This window comes from Buteo buteo, chromosome 4 (assembly GCF_964188355.1).
Source record: "Buteo buteo chromosome 4, bButBut1.hap1.1, whole genome shotgun sequence".
Classification (NCBI taxonomy): domain Eukaryota; kingdom Metazoa; phylum Chordata; class Aves; order Accipitriformes; family Accipitridae; genus Buteo; species Buteo buteo.
Window position 1 is genome coordinate 29,475,333 of NC_134174.1, and position 14,061 is coordinate 29,489,393.

A 14,061-nucleotide genomic window follows, 5' to 3' on the forward strand; every position below is an offset into this window, starting at 1 on the left:
CCCCTCCTTCGGCCCCGCTCCCCCGCCCTCCGAGCGCAGCCGCCGCCGCGGGGGAGCCGGGGCTGCCCGCTTCGCCGCTCCGCATCCCTGGAAAGGCAGCGCTCACCGGCCCGCACCGCCGAGCCGGGGACCGGACCGAACCGGGGGGAGCTGCCCCCCGCACCTCCTTCACCCGGGAGGGTCGGTCAGGCAGCTCCCGGTACCGGGATCCCCGGTCGGGAGCCGCCGCGCCGTTTTGGTGAAGGAACGGGGGGCTCCCGCCCCGCCGGGGCTGCGCCCTCCCGGTGGCTCTGCCCGAACCCCCGGGGGGTACCGGGTGGTGCAGGGGGGACCGGTCCCGCCGCCCGCGGTCCCCCCTCCCTCCTCCGGGGAAAGGCGTCCCGACCCCGGGCCGGTCCCCGTCGCCCACCGCAGCCGGTGCGCAAAAGTCCCCGGCACGTTTTGCGCACCGAGCCCCGGCGACAGGACGGTCTTCCCCGGGTCCAGCGCCGGGCTGGCGGGTCGGGGGCTGCGGGAGGACCCTTCCTCCGCGGGACCCAGCCCCCGTTTTCCTGGGGGGGGAGCAAAGACACGGCGCGGGGGGGGGGGGGCAGGAGAACGGCGTGTGCGTCCCCCCACCCACCCCCGCCCGGTGCCGGCGCTCGCCGCCCGCAGGGCAACGCCGGTCGGTGCCCGGGGCTCTTCCCGGCGCTGCGGGGGCGAGGAAAGGGGTCGCGGGAGGCGGCAGGGGGGGTCCCGGGAGCGCCCCGCAGCCCCGGGCCGGCGGGAGGTGGCTGTGGCTCTGCTGAGGGGAGCGGGATCCCCCCCCCCCGGGGCTGGCACCGGGGGGAATCCCGCCCGGCCCGGCGGTGCGTCCCCGGGCATCGTCGGGGTCCTGGGCCGGGACCGCCCGCCCCGATCGCAACCGCAGCCCCCCCGCCCCCCCACTCGGGGAGCCCCGGCGTGCGCGGCCGCCCCTGTTGAGGTGCAGCCCCCGTCCCTCGCTCGGGGTCGATGGCTCGGTCCCGGGGGTCCCGTCCAGGAGGAGGGCCGGGGAGAGAGCGGGAGGGGAGGGGGGGTCCCGGCGCATCGTGGGAGCCGGCGGGGTCTCGCGTGGCGGGGCCGGGGCGGCGGGCGGTGCCGGGCCCGGCACGCTCCCGCCGGGCTGATAAGATAAAAGCGTGCCAAGGGGTGGGTGCGGGCGAGCGGGGGGGGGGGGGGGGGGGTGAGGAAGGGGGTGGGGGCGCACACGCCGCCCGGCCGGGAAATCCCCATTGTCTGTGGGTCCTATATATATAGGGGCTTAACGGCAGTCGTGTGCCGGCCGCGCAACCTTTCCGAGGGAAAGTCGGGAGGGGGGAGCGGGGCGGGGGGGCGCGGAGCTAGAGCCGCTCTCCTGCCCCGCAGCCTCGGCCGGGCTCAGCAGGTACAGCCGGGGGGGGGGGGGGGACAGGGGGTCCCTTGGCTCTGCAGGATGGCCCCGCAGAGCGACCGCTCGCCGGGAGAAGGGCAACCCTATTTCGGAGGCTCCGAGGACGCTCCCTCCGCGCCCGGCGGCGGCGGCTCGGCGGGCAGCCGGCCCCCCTCGCCGGCCCGCAGCGCCCTGGCCCCGCGGGAGGCGGCGGTCCGCAGGAAGGGGAAGGCGCGGCGGGGTCGCGGGAAGGCACGGAGCGAAGGGCTGCTCAGCAAGCAGAAAAGAAGCCGGCGCATGAAGGCCAACGACCGGGAGAGGAACCGCATGCACCACCTCAACTCCGCCCTGGACGCGCTCCGCAGCGTCCTGCCCACCTTCCCCGACGACGCCAAGCTCACCAAAATCGAGACGCTCCGCTTCGCCCACAACTACATCTGGGCTCTCACCCAGAGCCTCCGCCTGGCCGAGCAGGGGCTGCCCGAGCCCACCCCGCCGCCGCCACCGCCTCCCCCCCCCGCCGCCGGAGCCGCCGCCGCCACCGCCCCCGGGCCCTGGGACTCGCCCTGTCCCGCCGCCCCGCTGCCCGCCGCCCTCCGCCGCGGCCCCGCAGCCTTCCCCGCCTTCCTCTGAGCCCGCTCCCCCGGCTGCTTTTCCCCCTCTCCGCCCCCGCTTTGGGCCGTCAGGTAGCCGGCGGGGCTGAGGGGGGGGCTCCCACGGACGCCCGGCTCCCCCCCCCCCGCCCCGTCCCGCTTGGCTGAAGCGCAGCGAGAGCGGGCGGACAAAAAACGAATCACGGTTTTGTACTCGGAAACGGTAAATTATATTAATTTGTCGCTATCGGTATTTATTGATTATATTTCGTAACAAATATATATTTTGTATATAAGAGTATTTTTGGCAGCGGTGGTCCACCTGTTTGTACCGGCGAGGGGAGCCGCGCATGTATTTTGGTTTTATTTTTGAAGAAGAGAATAGAATAAAGCGTGTGGCGGTCAGACCTGTGCAACGCCGTAGTTTGTTTTTTTTTTTTTTTTTTTTTTTTCTACCGAGGGCTCTCTCGGTGGGGGCGGTGTGGGTTTCAAAATCGCGCGCAGCCCACCCCGCACCGGGGAGGGCCTTGCGCGGGGCCCCGGCCGGTGTGCCCGGTACCGAGGTGACATACCCGGGACGGGGACGGTGTGACCGGCGCGGTGGGGGGTGAGGGGGGGGGGGCTCTCCCCTGCCTGGGGAAGAGCGGCGATGGAGAAGCAGCGCAGCGGGATTCTGCGCCTGTGCGCACGCCGGCGTGTGGCCGTCGGGGCCCACGCCAGCATTTCAAACCGGCTTCTCTTTGCAAGATGCCTTTTCCCGCAGGACTGCGACCGGACCCCTGCGATAGATACCCCCCCCCCCCTTCCCTCCGGGCAACCTCCCTGCTCTACCCACAGCACCCCGGCAAGGTGTGCCCGGCTGCAGCCCTCCCCACGCAGGTGGATTTTCAGTGCCAAGCTCGGACCCCGGGGCTACTCTGGAGATGGCCCCGGGGCACAGAGCTGCGGGTCCCCGGGGCAGTGCGGATCCTCTGGCCGGTGTTGCCCCAGGCCGACCCCATCCTCCCGCGGGGGAGGTCTTGGGGCAGGTGCGGGGCTCGGGTGGTGGTAGTGGGGTGGGATTGGCGTCAGGCCAGTTAAAAACGCGGGACGTGGGAAATGCAATGCCTCCCACGGCGAGAAGAGAAGAGAAGAGAAGAGAAGAGAAGAGAAGAGAAGAGAAGAGAAGAGAAGAGAAGAGAAGAGAAGAGAAGAGAAGAGAAGAGAAGAGAAGAGAAGAGAAGAGAAGAGAAGAGAAGAAGAGAAGCCCTATGAATCCCGCAAGCCCTTCCCAGCCCTCTCCTCCCAGGGACTCAATTTGTAGCTGGTAGATTTACGGCCGGGCCGCCTCCCCTCTCCGCGCTGCCCCAGCGGGGCGGCAGTCGCTAGACAAAGCGGCCCGCGAGGCCAAAAGCCCATTGTGATGCTAATTGTTCTCAGCTGAGCCCGTTTGCCCGCGGCAAAGAGACGCTATTGAGGCAATTTGTAGAACAAAAGAAATTTGGTTACTGGAAACAAAGACGCACGCACAAACACCCCCCCCCCCCCCATCCAACACCCTCCCTTCCCGCACCGCAACAAAAGAGGCGAGAGTGAAACCTGACCGAGTGCGGGACCCCGGGGGCCTTATCCCGCCGCCCCCCCGCCCCTCGCTTCTCTGCCCCACCGACGCGGGGTGTGGGGGGGACAACGGCGGGGGACCCCCCTTCCATCCCCTCCCTCCGCGTTGCTGCCGCTCCCCGGGAGCCGTGGGGTGGGCTGGGGTGGAGGGACCCCCCCCCCACCCCACCCTGCGTGGGGAAGGGTGGGTGCGCGGAGCGGTGCGCGGTGCGCGGAGCCTCCCCTGCGCCCTAATCCCGCACCGGCGCCGCGGGCTCTGGCCATGGTGCTGAAGGCGGCGGTCCGGCCCCGGCGCGGTGCTTCCCCCCCCGCCATCCCGCCCCGGGTCTCCGTATGCCCTCCTTCCCCCCCCATATACCCCACCGGGGTTCAGCCTTCGGGGTCTACCCTGGCCGGGCAGGGGGAATCCCTCCTGGTGCGGACCCCCCGGCCGGTGCGTCTCTCCTCGGATTTGTTGGACTCGGGCCAGGCATAGGCTGGCTGTGGAAGTGCTTGTGCCTTCAGGTGGGCGACATTGCCCGGTTCTGCGGTGGAGGGAGAGGCCAGCTTGGCCCTGGGGCTAAGCAGACACTCTGCAGCTCAGTAAACGCATGGGGCTTGGTGGATTTTGGAGACGCAGAGATCTGTTCTTGTGCGCTTGATCCAACCTCGGTCAATGAACTGTTGTCCCACAGAGAGGAGCTGCGGGTGCCCCATGCACCCGGGAGAAGGGAGTGAGGGCACCGTGCTGCCAGCACTGACAAGCTAGGCGAGCAGGTCTCACTTTCTACTTGAGCTTTTTTGGAGATCTGCTCTTTCTGCTGCTTGCCGGGACCCGTTCATCCATGCAGAGCCCCGCTACTTTGCCTATTCATTGCTTTGAGAAGCAATACCCACATTGCTGGAGAAACACAGGCCATGGGGCAAGGTTGAGGACTAGGAAAAGGCAGTGTGTGCCTATCTCTGTGTGTACTGTTGTAGTCCTGAACGTGATCTATCTGCGTCGTAGATCAGATAGGCAGAATGAAAGACCTAATAGTATTCCTCCCCCTTCCCCCCTTTCTGGCTGAATTGTGCATTGTTTTCATACCCTAACAGTCTGCAAAGTGCTCCAAGGCCTCTGTGTGTGGCCACAGGCAAAACACAGTGATTATTTGGGTGATAAAATCATTTAATGTTTTCCCTGCTAGTCCAGCTCCACTCTGATATCTCCCCACGGGAGGTATCACCTTGCCCCAGCTATCTGCATGTGCCGTGGGACCGAGGAGGGCAACAACACACTCAGCCTGCAAAAGTAGCATTTTTCAAAAAATTGCAAAAGGGAGCTCAGGGTCTATATGGGCAAGAAAAGGGGCATGAAGAGCCTGAGCGCCCCGTGAAGAGCAGGTATTACAAAAGTCCCTAAAGATGACTATACAGCTGTGTTTTCAGAAAGCGGTCACTTTAGCAAGTTTTACTGCATCACAGATTCTTTTCTCTGGAAGCTTAGGATGCTTCTGGTCTTCCAGCCGTGGGGCTATATGTTGGGGCGGGGGGGGGGGGGGGCGCAGGCGGATTTACTACCTCTGGAGAACTAGTGACTTCTTTAGGGGCTTGAATGCATTTTTTTTTTCTTTGCCTCCACATTATTAGGTTAATCATTGCTTGAACTGGTTGCTATGGTTTTGGCAAACCCATGGAAACTTGATAATGAAGACTGAAAGACTCCTTTTCCATTTATCTTTTCTCCATGTTTAGTGCATGATGGTCTCATTTCTCTTGACGGGGCTGTCCCAGCGCCAGTGCCCGGCCTTTATAACCGTGGCTGCTGTAATGGCCTCCAGACTTTTTGATGTGGAAGAAACAGGTGGCCGCTGGGACCGTGACCGTTGCAGAGGTGCAGGCTTGTGCCCTCGCATACTTGAAGGTGATGGGTTGAAAACAAACTTAGCTCGGGCGCTGCCAGGTTTGGTTGCTGAAATCCCATGCAAGGCGGACTCAACTTTTATTTTTGCAGCCAAGGAGGACCCCCTTGCTACAAGTTGATGTTTTCATGCCCCTGACCCTCAGTTTTAGGTCTCTTTCTGTTTAGACGAGAAGGTTTTTGAATATATGATATTATCCTCTATTACAGAAATAAGGAGGCTTTAAACCTGTCTCCTCCTGAACCTTCCCTCCCCTCCATAGCTACATTTTACTGCCGAACTCTGGCTGCAGGGATATTCAGCAAACTCTGGCCGTGCCTCCGGAGCAGAATCTCCTGCAACTGCCTCACCAACACTCTGTTCTGCTCAAGGTTAAAATGGGGGAATGAGGATAACAAACAGTTGAAAACAGAGCCTGTACATCATTTGCATGGCTCAGAGAGGCCAGGCTCATTGCCAGGGCCAGGGAAGGGGAAACACCGGGGTCCTTTCCTCAGCGACAGACTTGTCCCCCTCCTCCTTGCTCCTGGCCAGCTCCCTCGTGTCTGAAGGCTGGCGAGAAAATGAAGGTGATTCCCATAATCCCAGGGCAATTCCTTTGACCTCAGGCCTCCACTCTGCGCTTTAAATACAGCTTTAAGTGAGTCGCCTCCTGCCCTCTCACATTGTCTGCCTCTGACATTGCAGTCAGGTTTCCTGGCGGAGGAGGCAGCCGGGGCTGCGAACCACTGCCTGTCCCCTCCACGCCGCTGGGAATCAGCGGGGGCTCCTGCAAGCAGAGCAGACCCTCTCGCCTCTTCCAACGTGCATCGGGGTGCCCCGGTGTCCCCCAGAGGTGCTGCTGCGGTGGGCCGTGGCAGGATGCTCGGCTGCGGCTGCATGCCCGTCCTCCCACACCGCCCGCACGTTTTGGTGCAGCCGCGCTCGCCAGCAGAGAAAAGGCAAAGAGTTGGGATTCTTTCACATGGTCAGCCCTCAAAAGTCTGCCTTTCCCCCCCTCCTCCCAGCTATAATGACAATCCAAAGAGTTCCTGATAGGGTTTTAAAAGATGCTTATTCATTCACCGTCCACCAAGCATGAAAATCCAGCTCATTTGTTCATTTGTTGCCATTCTTCGCCCAAACGACCCCACAGGGGCTGAAGCCTGTTGCCGAAAACTTGTCACTCACACTTTTAACTTCTTTTTGTTGTACTTCTCTTTATTTCATTCTTCTGGGTCCCCACCTCCGCCACCACCCCACCCTCTCCTCCGGTCACAAAGGCAAGTCTGGGAAGCTCTTTAAAGCTGCAGTGCCCCCTTTTAAAAATCAATACAAAAAAAGCAATAGCTGAAAGGAGATCCCAAGTTTATGTAAGGAAGGGGGAAACTCCATCCCGTCTGCACAGCCCAGATGGGGACGGAGGGAGGAGGGACGGCGCCGGGTGCCAGCACCCCCAAATTGCTTTCAAGACCCGCCTGAGGTTCATGTGGTACCCTCGCCAAAAGAGTTGGGCCTTTCTGTGTCAAAGGAAATGTAACCTGAGGGTCTAAGGGGTTTTTAAGGAGAGGGCAAAAGCCGGTGTTGGCTTTGCTCGGGTCTTCCTGCCTCGCTGGTTATTCTCTGACTGGGGATGCCCCTAGAAAACCCATGCCGGAGCAAGCAGGAGGTGTGAGTTCTTCCACCGGCTGCTTGCTGGCCCCTCTACAGCTCCGTGCATCCTTGTAGTGGTATTCACTGGGGCACGGGCAAGAGCAGGGTGCTGGGGGATGAGGCATTTGGGACCACCTCGGTCCCCCCCATCATCACTGGGGCTCCTGCCCTAGTCAAAGAATGGGGTTTCCCTCCCTGAGGGACACTCACACAAGTTTTGTGTTTAATGGTCCCCAGGGACATTTCTGATTGCATTTAACCCTTGCCACCAGGAGTTGCACAGCTGCAGCCATGAAGAATCGCTGCCTTTTGTTTTCATTTCGGCCAGAGCTGTGAGGCTTTACCTCGTTTTTCTGGGGCCTCAGATGTGATTTTTGCCTGGACTTTGTGCAGCTCTGCCTGGAGCAGGCCCCGATGTGAGGAATCACATCTCCAACTTCACCCTGAAGGCTGTGCATGAAAAGTGGGCTCCTCGCTCAGGCTCAGCTTGTTATTTCAGGTAGCAATTGCAGGGAAATTATCTCCTCCTCCCTTTCCACCCTGTGTATGCAAGTGGAGCTCATTTTCTCTCTTCCTCAGGGCACCGCATCCCCGTCTTCAGTAACCAAATCGCAGTGGAAAACGCTGCCGCCAATATACCCAGGTATAAAGGCACCTGCCTGCCCACGGTCCCCTCCCCAGGGCAGGGGCAATGGCAGGAGCTAGAGAGAAAAAGAAAAACCCTCTCCCTGTCACCTCCCGGGTACCAATCCACCCCCCCCAGACCCCAGGGACCAGTGGCCCAAGCTCTCCCGCTCCCCCCCCAGGCAGGTTGTTCCAGCCATCGAGACCTCGCGCCAGCGGGACAGAAGGAAGATTAATGGGGCAGGTGCTGGTGCTCAGAGCTGGCCCTTGCCCTGATAAGGTGGGAGCTGAGATAGCGCTGGGTCAATACTCAGCGGTGGCCACCTGGAGCTGTGGCTGGAGCCACCTGAGGGGCTCCTGGCAGGAGAGGACACAGGGGGTCCTTCCCCCTGCGTGGCCCAGCTGTGTCCCACGGGAGATGCAGCTGCCGTAACCTGCCACAGCCCCCTGTGCTGTGCCGGCGGGGACCCCCTGCTCCCAGCCGGACCCCCGGCCTCCCCCCGGCCATCTGCTCCTCCTGCCCGCTCCCGCCCATCAGCTTTCACGGCGCAGCCCGGCTCCCGGGGCAAAGCCAAGGTTTCAGCCTCCCCCCGGCGTTAATAATTCCCAAGGGAGCGCGGCGTTCCCATTTATCACCCTTCCTTTAAAACCCAGCTGTTATTTATGTGCGTGGCCCCCCCTCGCCTTTCCCAGTGCGCTGCTATGCCCTCGCTGCACCCTGCAATGCCCCCAAGTCCCCACGTTTGGGCAGGAGGGGGTTTTGCATGCATGGGGCGTCCCACCATCAATCCCCCCCTGCTTTAGGCATCAGAGCTTGGAGATAAACAGTACTCCTGGCCGCACACATTAGAACTGTGAAAGGGCACCTGTTGCTGGAAAGACAGCAACCCAGGGTTAGCCAAAATCTTTTGTGGTTTGAAAAAGCTCCCCTAGTAATAAACCCTGATGTGATTCATCCTCACCTGCCCCTGGAACCAGGTTTTGTTAAATACTTGGTGGCAGGTGGATGCCCTGGAAGGAGTCTGCCAAATTTTATTAGTGTTTTCTTTCAGGAGCAGCGCGCTCCTGGCTGCAGGTTATTTACCCCTGCTGCTCTCGGCCTCTGTACCTGGGAGATGCCCCTGCCACGCCTGGCTTGCTTTACCTTTATCTCAGTGATCCAGGAGACTCACGGATGGGACCCTGGGGGTGCAAATAGCAACTGTCTTTAGAACTACATTTTTTGGGTGCACTTCAGCAGCCTTGCCATCCTGCAGTATGGCCTTTGCGATGTCACAAGAGGACTTTTTTTCAAGGGTTTTCTTGTTTTCCCATGGTTCGTCCCTGCTCTCCTGCAGGATGCTGCGCCGTCCTGGCTGCCCCGCGCCGGGCTGCATGGGCGATTAGGGACCCCCTTTGTCACCTAATTGGATTTTTCTCCCCTTGTTAGCCCGCAATGAAAATGTCATGGGCGGCAGGGAGGTGCCCATTCATCTCGAATTAAATTCGGTCGCCTCTCGGGCGAGCCACGCCGCTATTCACCCCACAGCAGGCAGCTGCCGCTTGCCGGGGCATGCAACTGGGGGTCCGCAGCCACCCCGGGGCCAGCCACGATACTGGGCAAAGGGGAAAATACCCAGGCATGGACAGACAGGAGAAAGGCTGGGGTCCACGCAACCCTCGGTTTTCTCTCCGGGTGGTCTTCATGGCTTACTGGGGGATTTTTGGCCGCAGCTGGCGTGTGGGCCCTGCATGGCGGTGCGTTGCCAGGAGGTGGTGCTGGGATCCCGCGCCCTTGGCCTTGGCCGGAGACGGGCCAGGATGCCTCGGTTGTGGGGGGCTGCAAGGGGAGGGGGGAGGCAATACTGGGTCATGGCTGGCAAGGCAGGAACCCTCTGAAAGGTCCAGATGGAAAACCCGGGAGCCACGGACCGGAGCGGGAAGGACCCTTCCCCGGGAGCAGCACGCCAGGCAAGACGCGGAGAAGGACAGACCACAACTTATGCCTAAAGAGCAATATTTTGGGGAGGTTTTTTCAGTCCCTCGCTGCTCTGACATTGCCTACGCTGCCCGTGAACTCCCAAACCCCACTGCATTGCGGGGGGGGGGGGGAGGCAAACCATGCTGCAGCCAGCACGGGTTAGAGATGGTTTCTTTAGTTGAGCTTTTGTGCTCCAGACTGTGGCAGGGTGTTTCATAAACGGCAATTAAAGAGCTGTCAGCCCCGTAAATGCAGCCGCAGAGGGGCAGCTCAGCTGTAAAAGCGGGGCTCAGGTCAGGTCTTCTTGGCCACAAGGCGCTGGGAGCGAGAAAGCGATGTAGAGGTGACGGGAAAGGGGCTCTGCCGTGGGGTGGGTGCGAGCCAAGGCCTCGGGGCCGGCCGGGGGCAAGCCCAGCTACGTAGGTGCGGCGTTATTATGTGATGTTAAATAAGAGCGAGCAGGGTTTTTTTTGAATACACCATATGACTAGAGAAGGTAAATTTATTTGCAGCAAACAATGGCGTTGATAACTTTTTCCGTTCTTTGCTTTCCTGCGAGTAAACATCTATTCTTACTTTTATAAAAGCATTTGGTAGCCAGGATTGTTTCTATCCTGACTGGATGCCTCCCAGCCGGGGAAAGAACTTTCCTGTTGCCTGCCCAAATTCCTCCTCAGTGATCTGCTAAAGCCCAGGGCGGCTTTGCCTTTCCCTGACTGTGCTTGCACCCGAAAACCTCCCTAACCTAAACTTAGCAAAAAGCAGATGAAAGAGCTCTGGGGCTCCCCGGGGAGAATTAATGATCTGCAAACAGACGGATACTCGCAAAATGTTTTTTTCTTGCTCTCTTCCCCTCTCGGCTGCTGACATATATATTTGGAGAGATGCTTGGAAAAACGTGGCCCTGGGCAGAGGGTCCCCAGGGGAGATTTTGGAGTTTGCAGGGGTTCACCAGTGCTGCAAGCAGGCGATGGGCAGGGAGGAGGAGGAGGGGGTCCATGGGAGCACTGGGAAGGGAAGGCCATTAATTTCTGTACTCAGATGGCTTCTGCCAACGCTGCCTGGGAACTGGGGTCCTTAAAATCCACCCTATAGGAAAGCAAAGCCAAGCCACGCAGGTGAGCTCCCCACTGCCTTGGCTCACAACCCGATTCCGTGAGTGGTCGAGCTGTGAAGCCGGGGCTCCTGCTCCAAGATATTTTTATTGCCTGGGAACCAGGCTGAGGAAAGGTGTGGCCTGGTCTTTTTTGTTTTTCCTCCCCCCCCCCACCTTTATTTGGCCAAATCCAGGAAAACGGAGGGGATGGCTTACATTTTGGAGCAGCACGATGGGCTCTGCTCTGCAGACGGCTCCGTGCAATTCACGGGGCCACAGAGACACTGCTCATCATCCTCTTTCCCCCAAATTGTTATTTTTCACATCCCCTGACGGTGTTAAAAATGAATGCGCCTGGTTCCCCTGGACCAGAAGGTGGGGGAACCCTGGGGAACCCCAGGGGGGCCGCGGTTCCCGGCTCCCCGCAGGAAGGAGCTGCTGCTGGCAGCCTAAAAACAGGCTGGTGCGTCACGGCCAGTGGTTTCTTGGCACACGGTGGGAAACCCCGAATATGCTACGGGACAATACATCAAGAAGGCGAAGGAAAACAATAATATCTCAGGAAGCAGCCTGGGATACTGCAGGGGAGAAGCCCGATTTAGACCGTTTCCTGGCCTGAAGGTCCGTGCCATGGTGTGGCCACGGCTGTCCTGGCTGTACCCGTCGCTGCAGGGGCCGAGTGACACCGTTTGCAGCTCCCTGCATGCTTCTTAAGCTAATTATTTGCCAGTTATTTATTATTTCAGCAAGTTGCTCAGTTTTGGCATTTGCACTATCCCCAAGCAGCCTGGCCCAGGCAGATATGAGCTCTGCTACTGGTGAGGGGGGGAAACCTGGACGAGGCGCCTGAGGGGGGAAAAATATGCATTTCTTATAGCACTAGCCAAATTTGCTTCCCACAGCCACTCACCTGAGCTTGTCCCCTGACGATGCTGTCATTTCTCTTTCCACCCCTCCTGGCTTTGGTATGGGGTCTCCCGTGGGAGGGCAGCGTGTCGGGCCCCTCTGCCGCCGGCACCGCTCCGGCTTGCTGCTCTTCACCAACTCTCATCTCTCATTATCGCACCCAAACCACTGGCCCCGTTAAGGCCACGGCGATGACCCGGCTTTGCTGCGGAAGCAGGGATTTGCAGAAAGCAAATTAAAAATACAGGCAGGCAGGAGGGGAGGGGGCCGCGCTGCCTTCCCTGCTGCTCCCCCTGTACTTTTCACCCCGGCGAGGTCAGCCCTGTAAAACACAGATGGGGGATCCCCGCGGCTTCTTGATTACTGTTGGTGTAACCCCTCGCAGGAAAAATCTCACTGGTGGAAACAGGGTTTCGCAAGGCCTGAAGCGGGGTCAGGGAATAGTGTCTATAGGGGTTTTTGCTGTAGGGCATTTTGGAGTAAAACACCGTTTCCACCCTTGGACCCCTGCACTCCTCCGGGATACCCCAGCACAGATACCCTGCTCTGTAGGACACCTTGGAGGAGCACCGGCCAGGTAGGGGCTGGCCCAGCATTTTCATATTTCTAGAAGCCAGATTGTTTTCCCAAATCTTTATAAATAGAAATAAAGGATTTTAGAAAAATTAAGATTTTAAAAAAAAAAGGTCTCGGCCATGGGGCCCAGCTCTTCAGGGCCAAACTGTGTGGCTTCTGCTAGAGCAACGTGGGATGGCAGAGCTCCCTGGGCCAGCCGGCAGTGCAGCCTGCTGGGCAGGGTTTTAAAGCCTTCATGGTTTGGAAAGAAGAAATCAGTAAGATGGGTGTACTGTGCCAATAATGCAGAGCAACACACTTTTGATCTAGTATTTGTATTAAAATAGAAGTTAAAGTCCTCTTTCTCAACACTTATTACTCTTTATATGGCTTTCTTGACTTTATTAACTCCAGTCAGCATTCCTAAGTAGCTTTTTTCCCCCTATTTTTCAGCAGAAAAATGTTTTCACCTGGACTAAATGGCTCCGTTCCTGCTCAGTGGGAGTCTGGGGGCTTGTAAAGGCTCCAACAAGCTGGCAAGGCTGGATTTTGGGGCCAAGCAGCCAGTGGCAGGCTGCACCAAGCCTTTGCCAAGGGCTCCCCACTACCCCTCCGCCTCAGGTCCATGCGAAAGGGCTTCGCTGTGTCCCCGAAAGGCTGAGAAACACTTATCGGCCAGCCAGAGACTTTTCCTGCCCCGCTGAGATGGGATGGAAGCTCCTTTCCCATGGGGGGGGATGCGCCCTGAGAGGCCTTGCGCATTCCAGTAATTCCCCCCAATTACTTTAATTTCCCTCCCCACCCTTTTTCTGTAACTCTGCTGTGCTGTTTGTGACGATGAAAGGTATTATAATTCCCAAAGAAAAAACAGACCCTGGAAATCAAAGTCTCTTTTTAGAGCTTCTCGGAATCAGAGCGGCTGGAGGCTAATAAAATCCCGAGTTACGAAGTGCCGCGGAGGCTGAAACCCTCCCACTTGTCCCACAACGAGGGCGAAACAGGGACCCATTCATTGCAGAGCCATCTCCTATGGAAAAGCCGAGAGGGGAGCCCGGTGCGATACGCAGCACCGGTGGAAAGGCAAGGAACAGGCCGGGCTTTGTCGGAGGTGCCGCAGCCCAGGGTTGGGTGGAGAGGTGGCTTTGGTGATGCTGGGATGTACTGGACCTGGCTGGGACTGGGCTTTGGCACCACTGAATTGGTGGTGGCCGAGGAAAGAACTGGTGGCCCCGCAGCGGTGCCGGGGCTTTCTGCGGCCAGAGTAGCCGCTTTCCCTGCACTTCGGGACTCAGCTCATACCCGAGCTGAGCTTTATTTGCCTGGCAGGGCAAATAAAGAGGCTTTTTGCCGAGTCCCTGCCCTACAGTTACTGCAACAGGCTCAGCCTGCCAGTGAACACTGCCCTGCAAGGATGTTGTGGTCTATGCTTTGGGGCTGGGCAAAGAAAAGCTCCATGCACTAATCCTGTCCTGGATTTAACTGCCCAGTGGGGCTGCATACAGGATTAACCAGGGCACAGTGAAATACAGCAGAGGGGCTGTGAGCCCCCCAAGGCCAAGCCCCAGCAGGTCCAGGACCCCTGAATTAGTTATTAGTTCCATCTCCCTGTGTTGAGCCTTGAGACCACTAATTGGCCTTAATGGCCCTGAGCAGCCTCACCTGGAGCCTCCCCACACCCATGGGGTGGCTTTATTTAAGCCCAGCCTGGGGTGATTGTTTCTTTCTTGCCTGTAGCTTGGTGTGGAAGGGGGTGAGTTTGGGGAGAGAGCTGAGTAGTTCTCACTTCTGCTCCGTGGAGGTGGGTCAGCTGCTGTGCCAAAGGG

At 59.3% G+C, this 14,061-nt stretch overlaps 1 protein-coding gene across 1 annotated transcript; it reads left to right on the forward strand.

Annotated features, from left to right (window-relative positions):
* Positions 1–1,453: 1,453 nt before the first annotated feature.
* NEUROG3 (neurogenin 3) lies at positions 1,454–2,023 on the forward strand. The gene has a single exon (XM_075026853.1). The coding sequence runs from the start codon at positions 1,454–1,456 to the stop codon at positions 2,021–2,023; it is 570 nt and encodes a 189-aa protein (XP_074882954.1).
* The last annotated feature ends 12,038 nt before the right edge of the window (positions 2,024–14,061 follow it).

Bases quoted from the DNA above. Each gene is read 5' to 3' on its own strand.
- NEUROG3 (XM_075026853.1), top strand. From the start codon at position 1,454: ATGGCCCCGCAGAGCGACCGCTCGCCGGGAGAAGGGCAACCCTATTTC.